Source organism: Polypterus senegalus, chromosome 12 (genome assembly GCF_016835505.1).
Source record: "Polypterus senegalus isolate Bchr_013 chromosome 12, ASM1683550v1, whole genome shotgun sequence".
NCBI lineage: Eukaryota > Metazoa > Chordata > Cladistia > Polypteriformes > Polypteridae > Polypterus > Polypterus senegalus.
Genome location: NC_053165.1, coordinates 133,285,804 through 133,310,943, shown reverse-complemented (window position 1 = coordinate 133,310,943; position 25,140 = coordinate 133,285,804). Strand labels below are relative to the sequence as shown.

The 25,140-nt window shown below is 37.1% G+C and overlaps 1 protein-coding gene across 4 annotated transcripts in view; it reads left to right on the top strand.

Moving 5' to 3' along the window:
* LOC120541644 (zinc finger protein 609-like) overlaps nt 1–25,140 on the top strand; it is a 241,117-nt gene that overhangs the window by 168,304 nt on the left and 47,673 nt on the right. For all 4 annotated transcript variants that reach the window (XM_039773470.1, XM_039773469.1, XM_039773467.1 and 1 more), the window contains one exon: nt 8,402–8,489. In XM_039773470.1, the coding sequence (XP_039629404.1) occupies nt 8,402–8,489 (88 nt within the window). The remainder of the gene's footprint in view (nt 1–8,401; nt 8,490–25,140) is intronic.

Below are 25,140 nucleotides of genomic sequence, written 5' to 3'. Positions count from 1 at the left end.
AGGGCCTTAGTCAGGAAGGTGACCAAGAACCCGATGGTCACTCTGTCAGAGCTCCAGAGGTCCTCTGTGGAGAGAGGAGAACCTTCCAGAAGGACAACCATCTCTGCAGCAATCCACCAATCAGGCCTGTATGGTAGAGTGGCCAGACGGAAGCCACTCCTTAGTAAAAGGCACATGGCAGCCCGCCTGAAGTTTGCCAAAAGACACCTGAAGGACTCTCAGACCATGAGAAACAAAATTATCTGGTCTGATGAGACAAAGATTGAACTTTTGAACGTTTGGAGGAAACCAGGCACCGCTCATCACCAGGCCAATACCATCCCTACAGTGAAGCATGGTGGTGGCAGCATCATGCTGTGAAGATGTTTTTCAGCGGCAGGAACTGGGAGACTAGTGAGGATAAAAGGAAAGATGACTGCAGCAATGTACAGAGACATCCTGGATGAAAACCTGCTCCAGAGCGTTCTTGACCTAAGACTGGGCCGACGGTTCACCTTTCAGCAGGACAATGACCCTAAGCACACAGCCAAGATATCAAATGAATCGCTTCAGGACAACTCTGTGAATGTCCTTGACTGGCCCAGCCAGAGCCCAGACTTGAATCCGATTGAACATCTCTGGAGAGATCTTAAAATGGCTGTGCACCGACGCTTCCCATCCAACCTGATGGAGCGTGAGAGGTGCTGCAAAGAGGAATGGGTGAAACTGGTCAGGGATAGGTGTGCCAAGCTTGTGGCATCATATTCAAAAAGACTTGAGGCTGTAATTGCTGCCAAAGGTGCATCGACAAAGTATTGAGTAAAGGCTGTGAATACTTATGTACATGCGATTTCTCAATTTTTTTATTTTTAATAAATTTACAAAAATCTCAAGTAAACTTTTTTCACGTTGTCATTATGGGGTGTTGTGTGTAGAATTCTGAGGAAAAAAATGAATTTAATCCATTTTGGAATAAGGCTGTAAAATAACAAAATGTGGAAAAAGTGATGCTCTGTGAATACTTTCCGGATGCACTGTATCTACAGGCTGAGCCCTTACCGTGTTTTTATTTTTTTTTGTGCTTGTAGCTTCACTTCCAGGTTTTATTAGACGATAGCCTTTGATGTGTGGAAAGATTGCCCTAAATTAATATTCATGTTACATTGAAGTGAGTGACCATTTTCAGATTCTGTCACTGGACTGTTCTATAGCCTGCAGCCAGACTATTTCCTTCCAAGGTACACAAAGACATAGTTTCAGTTCTTCTTGTCCAAGTATTCCTGGCCACTCTGGAGTATGGATTGTCTTAATGGTCTTTTGATATTTGCAACATTTTTAATTTGAGCTGATTTGAAAAGATCAGAGTTAACAGAATACAGGCATGTCTGTGTTTTGAAAGTACACTGTATCCTGCAGAGCTTTCATGTTGTCACCTTTATTTCTGTGACATTTAAGTAAAAGTATGTGCCTTTCTCAAGCCAGTCAGAATGTACTCATTACCTATGCATTCCACTCTTAATTTTTTTTTTTACCGTGTCTGTTTCCCTTTTTTATGTTTGTGAGTTGTACTTTGCCAGAAATCGTATAACAGTCATGTTTCAAACAACATGGGAGCAAGAGTGAGATTGTATAGCTTCAGCAGTGTCATGTCTTAGGCCCACAAGATGAATGATAAGTGATTTCTCAGGTCAGGTTAAATTGAAATCTTTCCATCCCTTATTTTTGTGAACAGACCTAAGCTTATGTCAATGGTTGCATGTTACACTGTAGCCTTGTGTGCCACCTGTTGGATTTCTAGGAAAGCAGGCAGTCAGAGCAGGCAATGGCTTAATTTGATCATGTTCAAGTAAATGTCTGTTTTTGATATTCTGGCCCACCCTACCTACATTGCAGCATTTTATACCCTTTTCTTTGGTATTATTTGTGGCGTGGCTGGCAACTGCCATCATATGCTGAGAGGTCTGTGGTAAAACTACTGGGTCTCTAGCTGTGACACTTGTAGGGCCGGAGTAAGTAAAGCTTCTAGTGTTTAATAAGAGCCTACCTGCCATATTAACTCTGGCGAGCTCTTTGGCGAGTGGCCAACTGATCTGCAGCATTTCTGAAACACTGACAAACACATCTGGACTTTTTATATGCAACAGTGAGCACATTTGAAGCTGTAAATTATGAGCGTCTTCTCTCTGCCCTGTCTGAACTGAAATATTTTACTCTTATTGGCACTGATTCCTGACCCCTTTGTTTCCTCTTCTCTCTCCATGAATTCTAAACAGATGTTGGCTCCAGCAGAACTGTTTGTGTTATTTGAACTTTAACTTGCACAGTTTTGGGCCAGTCATGCACAAATTGCAGCATTTCCCAGTCCCAAAAGCTCATGAAACTTTTGCAGACTAAGTCAGGAACAGAAATAACCTTTAAATTGCAATAAGATAGGTTCAAAATACAGGCTTCCTCCACTATACAAAGCTAATCTGTTTCTGAAAACCCCTTTATAAGGTGAATTTTCAAAATGTTAACACACAATTACTGTTACTTTAAGTAGGAAATAAACTTAAGCATTCCTGGCTGAAAAAATAACTCCCACATTTGCTCAAATAACAAGAACATACATTAAAATTGATAAATTTACTTGAATAAAAAATTTGTGACTTAAAGAAGTTCTAATTAGACATTTCTGTTCATGAAGTAATATTTATATTAATAACTCTGTCTACAATTTGTCACTTCAAGTTTCAAATGTAAAAGAGTGGCATTTTGATCCTTCTTTGACTTTTTCAACTTTTTCATTGTCTTTTTTGGGCACATGATGTTCAAGATATATAATGCAAGAAGATATGTGAGCAACAAGCTAAGAAAGCCGACTGGACCATTGCACACAAAAGCGACATCAGCAGCATCACCGCTATCCAGCCTGACACTATGCCTCAGACTTCAGTAAGGTGTATTTAGGATGGCTGTGACGATGATCAAGCGCTATCGCTAGCCGTGCACATTTGAAGCTCATCCAAGAATGTACCTTGGTAACTGTGAATATTTTGCTTCATTGTGGTTTTTAAAACAAAAGAGGTTAAAGTACGTTTTACCTGTATCTACATTTTCATAAAGCAGCTGTTCATAATTTTGAGGAAGGCTGTATTTGCTGACCCTTCAGGTTTCATTCTTCTTACTTTCTGGGACCTGTCTGATTCAGTTTTTGTCAGACACTCCCAGTTTTCTTGTACATCTCAAAGACATGGGTGTTAATGGTGGAGTGTGTGTGTCCTGGCACCTGTATCATAAAGGAACAAAGGAGCTACAAAACAAATATGGAAATGTACATATAGCATAGCATTTATGTCTGTTAGGAAACTTATTAACTTGTTTGAAATTTGGAACATTTTCAAATTTTCTAGTGACTTCATCAGAGAGTTTATCACAGTTTAGTTTATTACACATTTTTGTAAATCTGATTCATTCAGAAATAACTGGTAATAGAATGATTACATCTTGCCTGAAGAAGGGGCCTGAGTTGCCTCGAAAGCTTGTATATTGTAATCTTTTTTTAGTTAGCCAATAAAAGTTGTCATTTTACTTAACTTCTCACGGGTAATAGAATATAATTAATTACATGTACTAGTAGTGTACATAACATATGTTTTTAAGTACCATTTTTCATAAATGGCAGATTTCAAATCAAGTGATGAAAAGATGAATCTACTATTATTAGTTGTTGGATGTGGAGTGTCCGTGGCTGATTGTAGTTCAGATTTCTTCCAAAGTACATTTTTCACAGAATCACCTGATGGAGATTTTAAATCTGTGCTGAAGCGTTAGGCTGTAATTGTTAGCAATATCCAAACCTGATAGATGTAGTGGATCACTGTAAAGAATTGTCCATTCATTACAGTGTCAGAAAAATATTAAGAGAAGGCAGCTATAAGATTTCCTTTACTCTAACAGAAATACTGAGTAAAGGTTTAGTCACTGGAGCAGTGTCACAGAGCCATCTTTCAATTGTTTTTTTATTTTTTTATTTTATTTTTTTTTTTTTACCATTTACAAACATGAATGTCATGTCAGTTACCTGCTTCAGTTTAAAAAATTATAAGAAAGGAACAATTTGGACCTTGGTTGGTACAAGATGCCACAGAGTCCAGCACAGGATGTAGTGACTTTGCATCTCTTTAGAGCCCAATGGCAGCATGCTTTACACCACTCTAGCTGACACTTGGTGTTGCACATAGTGATGTTATGCTTGTGTCCAGCCAGTCGTCCATGGAAGCCCACATCATGAAGCTCCTGATGCACAGTTCTTGTGCTGATGTTGCTTCGATAAGTAGTTTGGAAGCACCCCTCTGTGAGTTTTGGATAGTCTATCACTTCATGGCTGAGCTTCTGTTGCTCCTCAAGGCTACCACTTAACAATAATAACACACACAGTTGACTGGGGCAGATCTCACATGGCAGAATTTTCTCATACTGAATTGTGGCAAAAGTGTCATCCTTTAAACTAATTGAGCTGTTCAGCCCATTCAACTGGCAATTTTTATCTGTTAAACAATGCATGCGACAGAAACACCTGCACTCAATAGTCTAGACATATACTATATATTTTTCTTAATTTATAGAATGGCTTGTAAATAAATTTCATATCCCCTATTTGTAATCTCTTTAATAAATTTGTTTCTTCAGCTTTGTAATAAAGCATCATTATGCACTGCTTTAGCAAGTGTCCTGTGCTCCTATGGTTTTATTTCATGTACTACATTTCATATAAAACATTTTGATTTGCAGCATTTGTCATTCTCAGCTGTTCAGTATTACTCAGAATTAATTTCCTGAACTGGCATATGCAGAATTGTAATTTTTTCCCTTCTAATCAGCTTCATCTTATGCTAGAGGTCTGACTAATAGTTTCTTCAATCTAAAAGTGAGAATGAAGAATTGTGTGTTGATCTTGTGGATATTCTCAGTGTTTGTAATGAAAACCATGCTGCATTCAAATATTTTTCAGATTGTTGGTGATTAAAAAATAAATAAATGGAAACTTTCAGGTGTCTTTTATTAATTAAGTATTTGCCTTAACACATTAAATTACTTTTATTCTTCTGTTGCAATCTTTTGCTCTTTTAGATTTTACACAGACCTTTGATCACATTTTCCTTTGTAAACCCCTCTTGGGGTGTTTCATTTTGTAATTTGTACTTTAAATTAGTGAAAATAGCAAATATTTTAGAAATATTTTGCTTTTTCCTTTCCTTTTAGGTAAAGTATGATTAACTGTTAAATATGGCATCTAAATTAGAAATACAGTAAATAGTTTACAGCTTCAGCAGTCAGGCAAAATAAATCAGAAATGTTTCATTTTATAGTTTCTGTAAATGCAAGAATAAAATATTTTTAAATATAAAACCAAGAACAATAGTTATTTTTCTGATAGATATTTTGAGGAGACCTATCTGAACACCACATTTACAAATGGTAATGGAAGCAGAGTGAAGTGTGTTTAAATCAGGCCTGAAAATTAAACATTTTTCCTGTCACAGACCCAGCGAATCAAAAGTTGTATTTTTGCTTGTTGCCTTGTACCTTGTTTTATTTAATGGTGTTCCAATTTTAATTATTATTATATTAAATTATTCATTATTACTGTTGTGTAAATAAATTGATTCCAAATTAGGTAATAGGTATTGTCTGATAATGTGGGGATTTATCAGGGAAATGTTAGAAAAATGTTGAAAAGAAAAGGCCATTTAGCCCCACAAAGCCTTTCAATGCTATCTGCCTGATTTCTCCAAAATAACATAAAGTTGAGTTTTTAATAGAGTTGCACAATATATCGGGGACTGTATTGTTATCGGCCGATGTTCCTTAAAAATGACGACATCCAAATCGGTCAGATGTGTACATTTTAACCAATACAGCCAACCGATATAATTCAAGTTTGTCAACAAGAATGCCCTTTATATGACCCAAATTATTATGCAACAAACTTTCAACATCACAAGTTTTTATTAATGGCTGTGGTTGGTACAGGTGGTTGGCCTGTTTTTCTTTACTACAAATCTGGTGAACCTAATAATAATTTATTATTTTTTTTATTGTAGTTAAATGTTAGTTATTCAGCTGAAAAAAAAAGTTTACAATCTCAGTGAGCCCTCCAGTATTGGAAAAGCAATGCAGCCGGTTTCCCAACCTCGGCCAAGGCAGTAATCAAGTGCCTATCGGCACCTTTTTCCAGTGTAGATAGTGTATGCCTTTTTTCCGCTGTGTCAAATATAGTAAATGAAAAGAAAAACAGGCTTTCTTGTGAAAAGGCAGAAATGCTCCTTTTTGTTAAGAAAAACCTACCATTTGTACTTTTAAAGAAGCCAACTTAAGCCCAGGTTACTGGCCTCATTGTACCATTTATTTTAGTTTTACTTCAAGTAATATATGTCTGATTATAGCACAAAGAATATGCATTCATTTTTTTGTTAATATACCCAATGCCACGTTATGTAATGGCATGGTGCCTTGATGTGCTTACGTTACTCAGAATGTGTATGTTAAGCAGATTTTTGTACATGACGTGGAGTATTTTTTCTATAGAGATGAGCCCTATCTTGCTGTTTTTCTCCCGCATAAAGTACTGGCTGCTTATATGGCAAAAAAAGAGAATAAAATTCAGCAAGTTAATAAAAAGTTCATCTCTATTTCACATGCTACTGTTGTTTGCTTTGATAATGCATAATAAATTTTCAGCATACATAAAATATTCATACCTGAAGTAAATAAAAAATAAATATATATATATATATATATATATATATATATATATATTGGCCATCAGTATTGGCAAAGATGGACAAAAACATATTGGTTAATGTTATCGCCCAGAATTTCCATATCAGTGCATCACTAAAACGATCCTAAAAGTCCTACTCTCTGTCACACTACTAGGTTGTTTATTTTATGTATCTGTGGTTCGCTGTTTACAGGAAAACTTCCTAACATTATTTGCTCTTGTTGATCTAATTTTAAAGTAATGCTTTAATGTAAAGTAATGTACTAACTTTATCACTATTTGCTTAAATGGAGCAGTTCTGACTCTAATGTAGGAGCCAAGTCACCTCCCAACATTTCTACATGAGCATGAATTTCGATTGTGTATGCCACAGACCAGGACTACGGCCATGTGCTGTACCCAACCTCGTACATTAGCAGTGGCATTGCTCAGCTGTGCTCAACTGTCTAGTTAGCTGTTGGATCCCTCAAAGCACTTCTGTGTATTATCACATATATTTCTGAGTAAAGTGCATGCTACTTTGAGCACAAATGCTAAAATGAGTAGGCATCCTTGCATACTACATATGTGGTACCAAATATTCCATATAATTAAAGCTCTGATGTACTCTGAAGTGTTGACTTACATGCAGTCAGACATTTGCCCAGTATACTAGCATCATTATAATGTTACTAACATGGCCTGTAAAGAGACACATTCAACAGACATACAACATACCTGTCTGGTCATTTTACTTCTTACTTTGTAATAAGTGATATTAAGAAAATGTTTTAAGACTTCACTATGAAAGTCTTTAATAATAAGCTGTAACCAAGTGTGCAAATTATTATAAAAATATAATCACTTAATGAACATACATAAAGATGGTGGCGCTACTGGGAAAATTTCACAGTTTATTTTATTGTAGATTTATATGGTCATTACTATTACATGTACAGAACAGAGTAAAATTATTACTTGCATGTGCTAATGAACATGCAATATGCCACTGTTCTGTTGCCACAATTGCCTTACCTCAAAACGTATGACTTCCTTGCTTGAAAAATCTCACAGCCCAGTTTACAACAGCATAAACCATTATGAGACCTAAAGATATACGGTTATACACACACACACACACACACACACACACACACACACACATTAGAATGACACTTCAAAAAGCAAAGGCCAAAGCCCAGTTTTTCTTAGAATATTGATGTTACACATTTTATTTTCTCCTAAAAAACAAATATAAAAATCTCAATGCTTTTTTGAGGAATAATAAACACATTTACTTATCATTATTGTTTTTTGAGGTGTTGGTTGTGGCCTTGTGTGCGTCACTCCAGCTTCTTTTACTTTTACAAGTGTTAAAATTGTAATGTATTTGAGAAATGTGGCACAAATAAAAACAGATTGTTTTTGGCAAGGAGTTTGAGTTCTTGATTGTGTCACTGTCTTTGTGTAGTTAGCACGTTCCTGATGATTGCCGTGTATGGTTGAATGTGACTGAAGGTACACCAGTGTCTTTTTATAGACTGTTGGGATGAGGACCTTCTCTTCTGAAACATAAAAAGAAAATTGATGAGTGAGTGGATGGTTTTAAATGGATGGTTTATAATTTTTCTAGTTTTCATTTCTTTGCTTCTTCTCAACCTAATTTTTTGTTTTTAGGAATGCTTGTTGTCAATGTTACATGGAGAAACAAGACATATGTTGGGACTCTGTTGGACTGTACACGACATGACTGGGCTCCTCCTAGGTAAGCCAACCGTCCCATTTTTTTCTCTCCCAAAATTGTTTGTTGAATTCCATCATTTTGACTATTTACCACTTACATAAGAGCTAACAATGTCTGGATTGCAAACCCATTGCTATGATCAGCTCTATTTGTTCAAGGTATATTCAATGTAAAGACTGTCGGCATTTAGAAAAACATTGTCACCAGTCTCTTCAAATACACAATATAAGCATCAAGAACAACAATTGCATGTGATGATCAATCAAGCCTTAGATTCTCTCACAGAGAGTGCAATGTACATAAAGTAGGCATAGTAGATAAAAGCACTTTCAAGAGTCATATGATATAAAATGCACAAAGGTGGCTTTACAGTTTTACAAGTTCTTCAGCAGCCACAATTGCATCAGTGTTTCCAGCTATAACGGAAATGGTAACTTTTAAGTCTATAATATTTCTGGTGATGTTGCTGTTAATTATTCTACAAGAACATTTTCTAACCACTTAAAGTTTAAGCAAGTTAGTTATAAAGAACATATTGTACTTGGGGGAGTACATTTTAGATTGACTGGTTTTCATTCACTGTTCAAGCTCCACATCTTTTTGAACAAGTTAAAACATTCTAAAAACATAAACATTATACTGTATTGTGAGGTTGATGAGCTTGTATTCATTGTGAAAAGACAGGCTTTATTCTAATAAATGCATTCTGCTTCCAGATTTGATTGATAACCTATCAGGTAATTGTAAATGAATAAGGAACTCACAAAGAATTAACAATCAAACAACTGCATTTCAGGGAAGACTTTTAAACAAGATAGTGACATTGACAAAGCTTTTTTAAATGAAGATGTTCATATACACCACATATACTGATGTGCATTGCAGATAAGCAAATTCATCTCTAGGATATTTGCGCAACTGTGGTCAATTTCAGCATATGACCCATTTTTGTCTTGCTGTGTAGTCTGACCTTTTTCTCTGTGTGTCATGCACTCTTTGAAAGGTTCATTTTGCTTGAATGAGCAGTGTGAGAGTTAACAAGAAACAAACGTTAATAGTCATCTTACACTATACTATATAGTAATCAGATGAGCTTCTCAGAACTCAAATGCATTAGCTCTCTGGTGCTGATGAGTGCAGTAGCTGGAAGAACATCAGGAGTGGTTTATTTTCTGCAAACCTAACATGAGCTTTCTTTTAAATGATCAGATGTATGAAATGGTTATGGACATTGAGGGTCTTTCAGAGAGCTGTATCATTAGGCTTCCTCTTTCTATACTGGGTTTGCTTTCCATTTATACCTCTTGTAATGTGTTGATTTCATTGACATAATTGTTCCTTACATAAGCTTAAGCTTCGTCACATTCCTGCTCAGGATGAAGCGGGTCTAGAGGATGGATGGATATGTAAGTGGAACTTTTTTGAGTCATGTACTGTATATTAATGGCTCAGATTGTTTTGGTCATTTTATCTTTATTTTCAAGGGAGGGAGTAATAGATGTTAAGAAAACACCCCAGAAATTTTGAAATGGTGTAGTTGTGGGAAAATAAGGGAGTGATTTACACAACAGTTGTGTGGTGGCAGAGCCAGGAATTAATTTGGAGCACTTTGCAGATATCTGTTTTCACTTTGATATTGAAGAGTCTTTTTCTGCTAATCAATGTCAAAAAAGTCAGCTTAAATCTACTGAGACTCAATGTTGTATAACAATAAAATGAGGGAACTTCTAAGGGAGTGAAGACTTTTATAGGCACTGTGGAGCAGTTTATCTTTGCCCTACAAGCAGTACAATCCAGGCAGCTTTTATATGTATACACTGTCTGCTCTTCATTAATAACAGCAGAACGACGTGTACAGTTTAACACTGAACAGATAGTTTACATGTAGGGAATGAAATATTTGTATCATGCAAACAAGGCCTTATTTAATTATCTGTTAGTGGGTTTTTATAGATGGAAAAAGTGTTCACTGTTTCCATGACATCACCTTTAGACATTTTATTATTTTAAAATGTGCACCAAGTTATACCCACCACAACCTTCTCCCTTCCTTCACCACAAACTGCGCTGTTTATGATAGGAACTGTTTATGATAGTGGAGCTGTCACTGCTGATCACAGTCTTCTCTTTCAGGCAAACACTCCACACATAATACCTGCACATCTGCTGCAACTGGTAAATGTGTAATACGATTGCATTGCTAGATTGATTGTTACCACTTGTCTCCTTGTTATTTTTTCAATGTAAAAAAATTAAATTGGAAACACTGTTCCATTTGATGATTCCCAGAGTAAAAAATTAAGATCTAGTATATACTGCATATGTAATTTTGCCCACACTTGGCATATTTACAGTTTTTGAATGTATGTATATACAGTACATCTGCTTTTTCACTGAAAACCATTTTGAAAAAAGGCAGCAGGTGCTGGCAAGTATAACACACTTGGGCTCAAAAGGAGAAGCCCCCCCTTTCCACTATTTTTTCCTAATAAGCACACACACTACAGTAAAGCTGAACATGCAGTAAATGTTTAAAACACATCAGCAGGTTTCTCTCAGTGGTTTGGCAGATATGACTAAAATGGCAGTGTGTTTTGCCAGACTTATAGTGACAATTTATCAAGATCAATTGGTGCATGATTGTTTCAGCTTAAGTGTGGGTGTTATCACCTAAAATCCGTATTACGATACAACTAAAAATTGTCACAGTTTTTGCTAGATACCAGTATAATGTATTTGTAAATACTTTTCAGGCTGAAACTTTAAAAAATAAACAAAAGTATTAATGATTAATGTAATTAACACAGATGCGCCTGACATCTTTTCAAACGCTTATTGCTTAAACAGATTTGACTGCTGGTGTTCACCTCTGTTGAACTGCTGCAGGGCTTTTTAAATCTTTACTGTGAATAGTAAGGCCAGTGTTGATGGGGTGCCAAGCATCTGGTAGTAGATGTGTTGCTTGTTCTGTTTATTGGTTTTACCAGCTTATTCAACTCTCCTTTCTGTCCTCTGAGTCTGTTTAATGGGTGCTCATGTAGAAGTGCACACACTATGAGGAGTCTTCACTTGGGAAAATGTTTTTTGCTTTTTGTCTTGATGTGTCAGAATTTGTCTATACCTAAAATATTCCACAGCTCTCATAATACCAGGGTCGTAATTTTAAATATTTAAATCCTGGGCCATACAAAGTACATTCTGCTGATGTCAAATGTTTCAAAACCATTAGCAGCTCGTGAAAGGAATGATGCCTCTTGCAATCCTGTCATACATTAGTTTACTGGAAAGCTTTTTAATATTTAACATGCTGAAATGAAAAATGTCACAGCTAATTTCTTAGATGCTTCTTTTTTATATTACATGTAATGGATTTGCCTCTGGTAAACTCCTAAGCAGATATTTGAATACATGCAGTTTTCAGTTGAATAAGAATCCACAAAAATGAATCTTGACTCTTTACTACATTTTTTAAAATTACATTACTTCTATGGGTCATTAACTTATGTCTGTATGGCATTTGGTAATATGCTAATAAAAATTTAAATTTTAAAATCTCCATAAGAAGAAACATTAAAGGATGTTTATATTCAGCTAGCCTTAGCAGTTAAATGATGTTTGCACAGCCTTACTACAGGTTTTGCAAATTCCAGCTTTGTAAATATTTGATTTCACTTTGTGATAAGCTTACCTTATGATTATGGTAATCTGTCACTCAGAGCTTCACACTGGCTCATCTGGAAAATGTTGGCGAAACCCTTTTAAGGTGAAGGTCTTTTCTACCTTTCTTTCTGTCTCTCATCCTGTACTGTATTAATCAGAAAATATTAAATGCCATTTATTCTCAGTTTTATTTATAATCACATTACTACATGCAATTACAAAATTCATAATCTTTTCAGAAACCACAGTACTTAAATTAGATGTATATGTGGAGTGAATGAATGAAAAATCTATTTTGTTGTATTTGTTGTCCAATCTTTGTTTACACTGCTTTCTCTTCTTAGTTGTCATTAATGACTTGCTTTATGTCGGGTCTCAAATGTGTCAGTCGTTTTTTTCCCTCCATGTTTTAATGGCAAGAAGACAAGCAATATAAAACAAGAATATAACAGGAAGACAAGCAGTAATCCTGTGGTATTATTTAAGGTTTTTAAGAAATTCTTTGATTTGAATAAGCATTGAAGTTCATTGATAGATTGTTAATTATACAATACATCAGCTTTTAAATGCCAAAGAAAATGAGTTTCCCAGTGCATGTCATGTTTTTCAGTAAAGGATAGTTAACCCTGTATTGTTTTTTTGGAGTAATTTTGTTTTTACAGTTTTGTTAATTTTTCTTCAGTGTCAAATTAGCTGACAGTTTTAAAGACACCTTTTATTATTAATGTCCTCTTAGAATACTTCATATTTACAAGGCAGTTGTTTTCGTGTTTAATGTGAAGCAGGCAGCAGTTCTCTTGTCACTCTCTGGTTGGTGCTTAGTCAGTAGGCCTCATTGCCTATCACGTTAATAAAGAAGTACCATGATGACAATATAAAAGTACAAACTGCTGTAGCATTATATTTAGCTGTCATTTAGCAAATTTAAAAAAAATTGTCACTTATGTTCCCTTTTTATTTTAGCTTTTTACATGTAGCTTTACGTTTATATATGCACTTTTTGCCCAAAGAATACCTCAGATCACACAGTCATCTTTGTCTTGGATACTAAATGACACACAAAGGACTTTGCAGAATAAAATTAAAACAAGCTCATACTTGTGCTTTGTATGAAGCTTTACAGTTGGCTGTGACAGGCGTTTACTGCAGCTTTGAAACCTCTGGAATACTCGACTTTAGCTAGATCATAGAGAACAAAAAAAATCTGAGATGAAAATTCAAGTGAAGAATTAGAAATGTTTAATTTAGAAATTAACGTAAACTTTTATGACATCTAAATCAATAATTGCCTTACATATCGTGCCAGACATCTTTGTTAGTTTATAAAGGGACATTACAATATTTAACTAAATTGTTACACAGTATGTACAGATGGTGTTTTTTTCCATGATTTGGAGAAGCAAGAAGTGCATCATAATTGAAGATTCAGAACATTCTGATAAGAAAAATAATTTGGTTGGTGAAAATCCAAGTTCAGTCAGTATTCAAAGAAATAAGCAAGCTTTCCATATTTGAATTCTGTGTCCTAGAAATTTGCTCTGGGACAGGCCGTGGTCGTTTCAAGCCATAGTCTATGTGAGGCACTGCTCATCACTTGTCCAATACAGTCCCCACAGTGAAGCATGGCGGTGCCAGCATCATGCTGTGGAGGTGTTTTTCAGCTGCAGGGACAGGACGACTGGTTGCAATCGAGGGAAAGATGAATGCAGCCAAGTACAGGGATATCCTGGACAAAAACCTTCTCCAGAGTGCTAAGGACCTCAGACTGGGCCGAAGGTTTACCTTCCAACAAGACAATGACCCTAAGCACACAGCTAAAATAACGAAGGAGTGGCTTCACAACAACTCTGTGACTGTTCTTCAATTGCCCAGCCAGAGCCCTGACTTAAACCCAATTGAGCATCTCTGGAGAGACCTAAAAATGGCTGTCCACCAACGTTTACCATCCAACCTGACAGAACTGAAGAGGATCTGCAAGGAGGAATGGCAGAGGATCCCCAAATCCAGTTGTGAAAAACTTGTTGCATCTTTCCCAAGAAGACTCATGGCTGTATTAGCTCAAAAGGGTGCTTCTACTAAATACTGAGCAAAGGGTCTGAATACTTAGGACCATGTGATATTTCAGTTTTTCTTTTTAATAAATCTGCAACAATTTCAAAAATTATTTTTTTGTCTGTCAACATGGGGTGCTGTGTGTACATTAATGAGGGAAAATTTTAATTTAAATGATTTTAGCAAATGGCTGCAATATAACAAAGAGTGAAAAATTGAAGGGGGTCTGAATACTTTCCGTACCCACTCTATATATATATATATATATATATATAATATAATTTTACTGTCAAATAATGCAAAGAGTATGCAATACGTGTTTCGCCCTAATTCTGGGCTCATGAGGTGAACACACTCATTGCACCCCCTCTCGTGGATCGAACCTTGGACGTCAGCGTCGAAGCCTCTTTACAATGTGCCACGGCGTGTGGTTTGTTTATTTGACAGCATGTAGATCGAGGTAATTACATTCATGGCATTTGTAGTCTGAATCACAATCTGATTGTATGGGCGCATGTGGGATGACCAGTGTGTAGAAGAAAAGAGATCTCAGACTGGCCGCGCTGTATGTCAATCAAGTGGCAAATGCTATAGGGAGGATATATGATAGACTAACATTAAAAAAAAAAAATTTTAATGCAACGCGATCAACGTATTGGGCACCCCGATCTAGTTAGTTGCGGTAATAAGAACATTGAAAGCACAAAGTGTCCAGCATGTGGTCGTCCAGGCGAGAGCACACCTTCATGCAGAGTACGCCAGCCACTGAGAAAGCACACTCTGCCTCCACTGAAGTAGGCGGCACAGTCATCAGATACTGATACACATGTTCTAAACAACGCCCGCGTTTGCCGTTGCTCTGAAACACCGCCATGTCAGCTTTTACTGATGCATCCAGGTTCTTGTCATCATTCTGTGATGGCAAGTTTCTTGGCACAGATAATGCGGCTGCAACAGACTGACGCATTGCAATTTCAAGTTGCTGTTCAAAGCTGTTGTCTGACAGACGTCATTGAAGTCTGCCCCGTCCCGGCATTCGTGAGCTGTAGAGTGTAGACGCCTCCCCGTCCACTGTGCTCAGTCTTAGTGGGAGCCGGGAGACAGACTGCTGTCTGTTTTTGGCTGAATTTATCGGCAACACACTACACCGTGGGCCAAAAAACTGTGCCGCTTAATTATTTTCAACTATAACTCTGTTATTTCTTGATCAGTTTTTACACTTTTACACGCTATATATGCGAGCTTGGCCGTTCCGGTTTCCCTGGAATAAAACTGCTGTAATTCCTTTGAATGTGGGAATGAAAAATGTCTGGGAATCCCTGGATTCCCTACTCCCAGTCACGCCCTTCGAGGTCTCACTGTCATTGCCCACGTGAGCATTGGAAGTCTCCCAGCAGAACGAGCGAGTCCCCAGAAGGCATACCCACTAGCACCCCCTCTAGGGACTCCAAAAAGGTTGGGTACTCCAGACTGTTCTTCGGCGAATACGCACAAAGAACAGTTAGGATCCGTTTCCCCCACCCGAAGGCGGAGGGAGGCTACCCTCTTGTCCACCGGGATAAACCCCAATGAACAGGTTCCAAGTCGGGGCGGGGGCAATAAGTATGCCTACACCCGCTCGGTGCCTCTCAAGGAGATTGGTTCCAGAGTCCAAGCTGTGCGTCGAGGTGAGCCCGACTGTATCTAACCGGAACCTCTCGACCTTGTGCTTTAGCTCAGGCTCCTTCCCCTTCAGAGAGGCGATATTCCACATCCCAAGAGCCAGGTTCTGTAGCCAAGGATCAGACTGCCAAGGTCCCCGGCTTCGGCCACCATCCAACTCACACTGCACCCGACCTCCTTGGCCCCTCCCATAGATGGTGAGCCCATGGGAATGGGGACCCACGTTGCCTCTTTGGGCTGTGCCCAGCCGAACACATGGGTGCAGGCTTGGCTCCAGAGGGGGGGCCCCGGTGACCCGCGTCCGGGTGAGGGAAAACGCTGTCCAAATTTTTTGTTCTTCATAGGAGGTTTGCTGAACCGTTCTTTGTCTCATCCCTCACCTAGGACCATTTTGCCTTGGGTGGCTCTACCATGGGCATAAAGCCCCAGACAACAGAGCTCCTAGAGTCATTGGGACATGCAAACCCCTCCAACACGATAAGGTGGCGGTTCAAGGAGGGGAATCAAAGAACTATTTATGGCTTTATATGTGAAGAGGGAAAATTTAAATGGAAGCCCAAAGCGTTGATTTAAAAATTTACGTTATATGATGACACCTCTTAGTTTGAATTATATCTTGATGTGTGTTTTAAATTTACTATAGCATCATAAGTGATTGATTAAAATGGGCTAATCATAAAACATTACAATAGTAAACTCTGCTTAATACAAATGAGTGAACAAGCTTTTCAAGATCCTGCAAGTTAAGAAACCACTTTTTTATACATTTTCATAGTTAGAGAAAGCAGGTTGTCAAAAATGCCAAACTGTAATGAATGAAGATCTAATCTATGTTAAAGATCAATTAAATTGTGTGTGGATTTATCTTCACTGAAGAATTTTAAGCATTGCCTTACTATTTACAGTAAAAGTTCCTTTTTGAATATAAATACAAATATAATTCACTGTAAACAGGTAATAAAACAAGAGGCCAGTACTTGGATCAGAGACCTTCTACTAAAAATCTTGAATTGCTGCTGGAAGAGGTGTTGGTGATGCCATCAGTGGGCACTTATCTGGTGGTCTGTATGTGGATCACAAAGCCCAAGTACAGTGACAGGGACACGATGCTGTAAAAACTGGAGCTGTCCTTCAGATGAGATGTAAAACTGAGGTCCTGAGGTTTCTATGGGTATAAATGTTCAATGGACATGTTTTTAAAAAAATCGGGGTGTTTCCCCATATTCAGGCTAAATTGCCCACCTTGGCCTTGACCATTCTGGCCCCCTAATCATTCCCTGTCTCTAACTGGCTAACTTGATTTGTTTTATTCTGAAATCTAGTGAATGTCATATTTATAATTGTTCTTTGTTGGCCTTCTATATATTCTCCTAAAAAATATAACTGAATCAGTGGGCAAACAAATGCGAGCACCTTCACTATGCCAGGGTCATGTCCAAAAAAATATTCTACTGTGCATTATTGGATACATTTCAAAATGCTGAAACATCTGGCTTGAATCTTCTTCAGGCCCACGCTTACCACTCAGCAAGAAGTGGACTGAAGTGACTTTTAATGGCTTTAATCCATTCATTGTGTGGTCATTTATTTTTCTTATAGCACTAAGCTCTGTTTCAGTTAGGTGATACCCAAAAAAGACTTCAGATGCTGAAAAATAAAATATTGTTTGTTACTATGTTTAGTACTGTGTTGACTTTGTTTGATTGAACTAACCTAAAACACTCATTTGCTTTGAAACATCAAAAAAGTAAGAGAAAAAAAGAAAACGCATTGCATGTCCTATGCTGCCAGATTAAGCTTTAGACTTCCATGACGCTGGATTAGGAGGACATGAGAATGTATGGGTGTATAATATGGGCATACCATCTACTGGCAGTTAAGGAGGTGAAAACGTAACTCACATCATATAAAAATGGATTTGCTATTTCATATTACATCATGGAAAAGTGGATTCCACTGTGTTTTCAACCTCTGTAGTGGTGAGAGGAGGAACTCAAATCACATAAAGTTTGGGTCTCAAAGCTTCAGGGAACTGAGTTTGAATCCTAGTTTGGTAACTGTGATTAGGGGTTACCTGGATTTACTCTACCCACACCCAAAGACTTGACTGTTCAGGTAACTAGTAAATTTAAGTGAGACAAGCTAGCTTATGAGTCTCCTTGTTCTAAATTAGTTTCCTGTCCAGTGTTGGTTCTTTCACTGCCCTCAGTGATACCCAGATTTGCACCAGACCCTCCCAAACTCTCCATTTGAAGAGCAGTTGTTTTTCTTGTTGAGTACCCTTCACAGAGAGCCTCAACCTAAAACACCTCCTAAAACTGGAAAACAGACATGATGATTAGACAGCCCAGGATTGCCAACTGTTTTGTGTTTTGATTATTGTTTGGTTGATTTCTTCTTTTATTGTATAAATAAGACTTTTATGGTTTCTTCAACTTGAAAATCAGCCCTGCTGAATTTTTGAAGTTGCTGCTTTCAAAATGATCAAAGTCCAGTTTTAACATTTAGGTCACCTTTTGACATTACCTAGATTTCACAAATGTGTTCTGATCATTTAAATAAAACCCAAGACCTTGTTTTTTTGTTTTTGTTTTTTTTTTTTCCTGGAAAAATCTATTTAACTCCACGCCTTTTGAGCCACTTTTAAGACTAAAATATTGAATCTAAAGTTATGTCTTCTATGTCCAGTAAAAATAACACTACACTCCATTTACATTACTGAGTGCCATTGAGAGTGACCCACACAAAAATTAATCTTGTTGTGCTTCCTTAATCAACAAGTCATCCCAGCACCTCCCCACAAATTCACGAATTGCATGCTGTGATGTTCAGTACAGTTTTTGAATATGCTACTCATACAAGTATGGCAGCTACACTACTTATCTCCCTATTATAAAAAAAAAATCATGTGGGAGGGAATGACTAGGAGACAATACGTGATCTTCATGTTAAGATCACGGAAGTCACTTAGAAGACCCGCGAGATTGGCCACGGAGTGTCTCGCGGGGACCTTAAACATGAGACTTTGTGCCAAGAGATTGACCCAGGATCGTCTCGCCATGACGTAGAACATGAGATTCTTGCAAGACACACCCTACTTTCAACCAATATCAAATAAGACCACGAAGAGAAAAACCATCAATCGTGTAAATGCTTTGAGTACACACAGATCCAGGGCTCTCAGCGCAATTAAAGTGTATAAGGACAATACGTTAAAAATGAAACGTAGATGACTAAAAGAAGAAGAAAGAGCAGTGCGGAGAAAACAGACTCAAAAGCGTTGGAGAGACAAAAAAGAAAAAGAACAATCTAGGTGCAAATTCAAAAAAATAAGGAAAGAAATTACAGGTCAAATTACGTTATAACGAATATCTTCAAATGGAATTTTCATTACAACAAAGTAGTTTTATGGTCCCGACTGTTTCCCTATATGATGCAAGTATATAGAAATCTTGTTATTACGAAGTACATTAAGCAGATACTTTCATTATAACGAAGTGCCCAAATGACCTTGAAATGCCTGAATGAATCTTCCACAGAGCAGCTAGTTCTGCCACAGCTCTGTTGTGCACAATGATCCCCAAACAGAAACATCGTAATTTTTTTTTCTTTCTTTAAACTTTCCTTGTACTGTTTGTTTTTTGTTTCCCTTTTTGTTTCCTGCGGTTTTCAGTGATTCCTTTTGCTTATTGCTCGCCATCATTTAAAAAACATGCATTGGAATTTATCTGATTGTCACCCTGCTATAGAAACGGCAGACATGAAAAAACGATAACTGTTAATATTAGAAAAAAAAAATTTACATTTTTGCAGCTCTCGATTGCGGCAAAAAAACAAAAAAAAAGACGTTGCCAGTGAATTTGGAATTTCACCATCGACGCTGTCAACTTTCTTGAAAGACCAAGCAAAAAAAGAAAAAAAAATCTCGGGATGCAAATGTATGTGAACTGCTGCATTTGAAGACATCGAAAAACCAGTTTTTATGTGGTTCAGAGATGCTCGTTCAAGAAACATTACTATTAATGCAGCACTCATTCAAGGTAAATGAGAAGCTTGTAAACTCTCTTGGGACCTTCCCTAGCTGGACGACACACTGAAGAGCGTCACGAAGCCCGATCTCTACATCTGTGGAAGACTGTTTATCTGTTGCCAAGGCAACAACTAGATCAAAGATATCCGAGTCTCTCAGCCAAAGCAAACAAAAGATATCGATTGGTGATGCAGCCCAATTGCTGTGTCTGTGTATAGCAGAGTGGTAGATATCATGCTACAATAAATAAGTGTGCCGTTCCTGTTTCAAGCTGAATAAAGTTGGTTTTCCTAAAGTACTGAGACTCAGCCTCGTGTTTTGGGTTGCAAGACAGGGATTTATAGCGCGACCCCGATCTTTTATAATTTGCTTCTGTGTCACTTCGCTGCAGCACTATGAGCCTGTTTTTGCCCTGCCCTGACAGCGGACAAACAATCTTGCACAGACGCTGCAATCACGTTTCGGGAAAGTGCATTATCACAAGGAAATGCTAAGAAAAATTCTCGTCAGCATAATTTGTAGGCAGGAGGAGATTAAAATTAACACAAAAGAAGCTATTGAAATGATTGCAAACGCCTGGGTGCAAGTTAAGGAAAGCACTGTAGTAACAAATACAGAATCTCATTACAACGAAATTTTCGTTATAACGAAATATTTTTTAGGTCCCTGGGAGTTCGTTATAGCGGAATTTGACCTGTATCAGCCCAGAACAAGTGAAATTGAAAAAAAAGCAGATGCAGTGCAGGTTAGAGATCATGAAAGCAGTGGAATTCGAAAAGCTCAAAAAAAAAGTTGGTGTGATACACATGTGGAGAAAAAAAAATGAAAGTAGGAAAATTAGAAAGTATAAAAAAGAGAAAGTAAAGATTGCAGTAGCGTAAACAAACGGAAATTATTACTTGAAAAAAGGAAAATAATCACCACGGACCAGATGTCATTGAAAAAAATATTTCGGGGCAAAATTAGCAATACGTTCCAATGTATTTAACCGACTTCTGTCATCTCAACGTCTAACGCAACATTACATTATTAATGCATATCTAAAAGTCGAAACTAATCGTCTTTATTAAATCAAATCAATCAAAACTTAGAACAGAACATATGCAAGGACTCGTTGATCATGTTCAAAATTCAAATATCAATAGTTCAGACAAATTCAAAATAGTTAACGCAGTAATATTACCATCATCATATCAAGGTAGTCCAAGAGCATTGCAGCAGTCATATCATGATGCAATGGCAATATCCAGAACTATCGGTCGGCCAGATTTATTTATTACAATAACGTGCAATCCACAATGGCCAGAAATCCGGAAATTCTTGAAAACATTGCCACCAGCTACATCGGCTCTGGGCATTCCGACTTTCGTAAGTGGATTGTTTTATCAGAAAGTCTTGATTTTATTGAAAAAACTCGAAAGGGTGTTCAGTCAAATCCGAGCATACATTTACACGATCATATTTCAAAAATGGGGTTTACCTCATTTCTTAGTTACTTTACAAAAAAAATAATTAAGTCCTGATGATGTAGATCGTTTTGTCTGTGCTGAAATTCCAAACAGAGAAACTAATACTGAATTATGGTACAAAGTCATTAAACACGTCTCACGGACCTCATTTAAAAGATTCAGCATGTTTGGACTCAAAAGAAAAAAAATGTTTAAAAAAATTTTTTTTTTTTTTTTTTTTATTTTATTAATTTTATTACAATCAATACATAGCAATCAAGTTTTACAAAAAAAATTATGCTAAGAACAGATCGATCCCCACCCTTGAGAGAGAGCAAGCCAAGCGGTGTAAAATTTAAGGCTTTTAAAAATACCTAAATCAACAAATTCTCTGTGCTTTATAAAATCATTTCAAAATATTACTGATTAGATCCTGCCATGTTTTGAAAAAGTCTGCACAGATCCTCTAACTGAGTATTTGATTTTTCCAATTTTAAATAATATAACACATCAGTTTCCCACTGACTTAAAAGAGGAGAGTTTGGGTTCTTCCAGTTTATCAGAATAAGTCTGCGTGCCAACAGTGTAGTGAATGCAATCACAATTTGTTTGTCTTTCTCCACTTTAAGACCCTCTGGAAGAACCCCAAACACAGCTGTTAATGGGTTAGGAGGGATTGTGAGTCCAAGACTGTCTGAGAGGTAATTAAAATTTTTGTCCAGAATAATGTTAATTTGGAGCAGGCCCAGAACATGTGACCTAGTGAGGCTGGGGCTTGGTTGCAGCGTTCACAGGTTGGATCATGCCCTGGAAACATTTTGGAGAGTTTTAGTGAGACAGATGTGCTCGATATATAATTTTGAGTTGTATAATTGTATGCTTTGCATATGGAGCTTGAGTGAATTCTCTGCATTGCTACTTTCCACTCCTTTTCTGATATATTAATTGAGAGGTCATTTTCCCAGTGTCCTCTTGGATCTTTGAAAGGAAGGGATTGTAAAAGGATTTTATATATTGTAGAGATGGAGTCTAACTCCTTGAAATTGAGCAATAATTTTTCCAGCGTGGATGAGGGTGCAAGATGAGGAAAATCTGGAAGGTTCTGTTTAACAAAGTTCCTGATTTGAAGATAGTGAAAGAAATTTGTAGCTGGAATGTTAAATTTGGAATGTAATTGTTCATAGGATGCAAAGGCGTTGTCTATATAAAGATCTCTAAGCAAGTTAATTCCAAATTTTTCCAGATATTAAAAACTGCATATGTTTGTGAGGGTTGAAAGAGGTGGTTCTTTTGCAGGGGTGCCACAGAAAGAAGCTTCTCCGTCTTAAAATGCTTTCTACATTGGTTCCAGATTCTAAGTGAGTGGAGCACAATTGGGTTATTAGTGTATTGCCGATAGCGTGTGTTTATTGGAGCACAAAGCAAGGAATACAAAGAAGTACTGCAGGATTTTACTTCTATTGCGGTCCATGCCTGTGTATGTTCTTCTATTTGTGTCCAGGTTCTTATCGACTGTATATTTGCGCCCAGTAATAAAACTGGAAGTTAGGTAGAGCCATGCCGCCTTCTGCCTTTTGTCTTTGTAGGGTCGCTCTTTTGATGCGTGGATGTTTAGAATTCCAAATAAATGAGGTTATTGTTGAATCTAATTGCTTAAAGAACGATTTATTAATGTATATTGGTATGTTTTGAAATAAAAAAAGGAGCTTAGGAAGAATATTCATCTTAACAGTGTTAATTCTTCCAGCTAGTGTGAGATGAAGGGTTGACCATCTATGCAAGTCTTGTTTAATTTTTTCCATGCAGGCGAAATTTTGTTGATAAAGAGCTTTATGTTTACTTGTGATGTTTACGAGGTATTTAAACTGTTCTGCAATGATAAAAGGAAGGGTGTCTAATCTAATATTATATGCTTGAATTCACGGAAAGAGTACACTTTTATTCAGATTAATTCTGAGACCAGAGAGCTTTTGAAATTCTGTGAGTGCTGCTAAGACTGCAGGCACAGAATTTTCTGGATCCGATATATACAGTACCATGTCATCTGCATATAATGAGATTTTCTGTTCCAGTCCTTCTCTGCTAATCCCCTTTATCTGATCAGTATTTCGACAATGTATTGCCAGTGGTTCAATGGCAATTGCAAACAACAGTGGTGACAAAGGGCATCCTTGTCTTGTGCCACGTTCTAGTTTAAAGTAGTCTGAGCAAATGTTATTGATGCAAACTGAAGCTTCTGGGTTAGTATACAGTAATTTAATCCATGCACAAATGTTGGGCCAAACCCAAACTTCTCCAAAATAGTAAAAGGTATTTCCATTCAATCATGTCGAATGCTTTTCTGCATCCAATGATAATAATATTTCTGGGGTGTTTGATTTAGTTGGTGAGTATATTACATTAAACAGGCGTCGAAGATTTGAAGATAAGTGTCGGCCCCTAATAAATCCAGTTTGGTCTTGTGATATTACTGAGGGAGCACTTTCTCCATCCTTCTAGCTATGATTTTAGAGAGTATTTTAACGTCGTTATTCAGAAGTGAAATTGGTCTGTATGATGCACATTGTAATAAGTCCTTATTTTGTTTTGGAAAGACAGTGATTAGTGCTTGGCGAAAGGTTTGTGGAAGAGATTGGTTATCTCTGGCTTCTGTAAATGTTGCTAATAGGAGGGAGCTAGCTGAGCGGAGAATTTCTTGTAAAACTCTGCAGGGTAGCCGTCAGGGCCTGCTGCTTTTCCACCTTGGGTGACTTTATAGCATCCAGTAATTCTGATAATGACAGAGGTTTATCGAGCTCCTCCACACTAATAAGCGTCAATTTGTGGTATCTGTAATTTATCCAGAAATGCATTAGATTGTATATTGTCTTCTTTAAACTCAGTAGTATATAGGGATTTATAGTAGTCTCTAAAAGTGTACATTATATTTTTGTGTTCGATGATTTTATCTCCGTTAGTGTTAGTAATTACGAGATTGCGTTGCGTACATCTTGCTTGTGAATTTGTTGCTAAAAGCTTATTAGCTTTCTCTCCATGTTCATAATAATGATGTCTGGATTTGTAAATTAGTTGTTCGGTTTCTTTAGTTGTCAAGAGGTTTAATTCTGAATGTAGAGCCTGCCTCCTCTTATGTAGAGTCTCGCTTGGTAGTCTGGCATGTTCTTCATCTATTTTAGTAATTTACTTTTTATCTCTGCTACTTTCTTAAGCGGATTTATTTCTGTGGGAAAGATATGAGATAATCTGTCCTCTTAAGAAGGCCTTAAGAGTTTCTCAGAGTATTCCTGCAGAGATCTCAGGGGATGTATTTGTCTCTAGAAAGAATTCAATTTGTTTGGATATAAATTCAGTACAATTCTCGTCAGCTAATAGAAGCGGATTGAGGCGCCATCTCTTGGGGTGAGTGTATGGGGCTTAGTAATTTCAGCTCCAAGATCATGGAGCATGGTCTGAAATAACAATAGCATCGTATTTACAAGATTTAATCTTAGGCAAGAAGTTATTATCTATAAAGAAGTAATCAATCCTTGAGTAGCAATGATGTACTGGTGAGTAGAAAGAATATGTTCTTGAATTTGGGTTTAAAAACCTCCAGGGATCTGATAAGTTGTGATCAGTTATAAACTTTGTAATTATCTTTGCGGTGTTAGTTGCGTTCCCCTGTGGAGGAAGTCTTATCTAAAAGTGGATTTAGAACACAATTAAAGTCCCCAGCCATTATAAGTTTATGAGTGTTCAGATTGGGAATGGATGCAAATAAATTTTGTATAAATTCCTTATCATCAACATTAGGTGCATAAACATTTATCAAAATCATTTT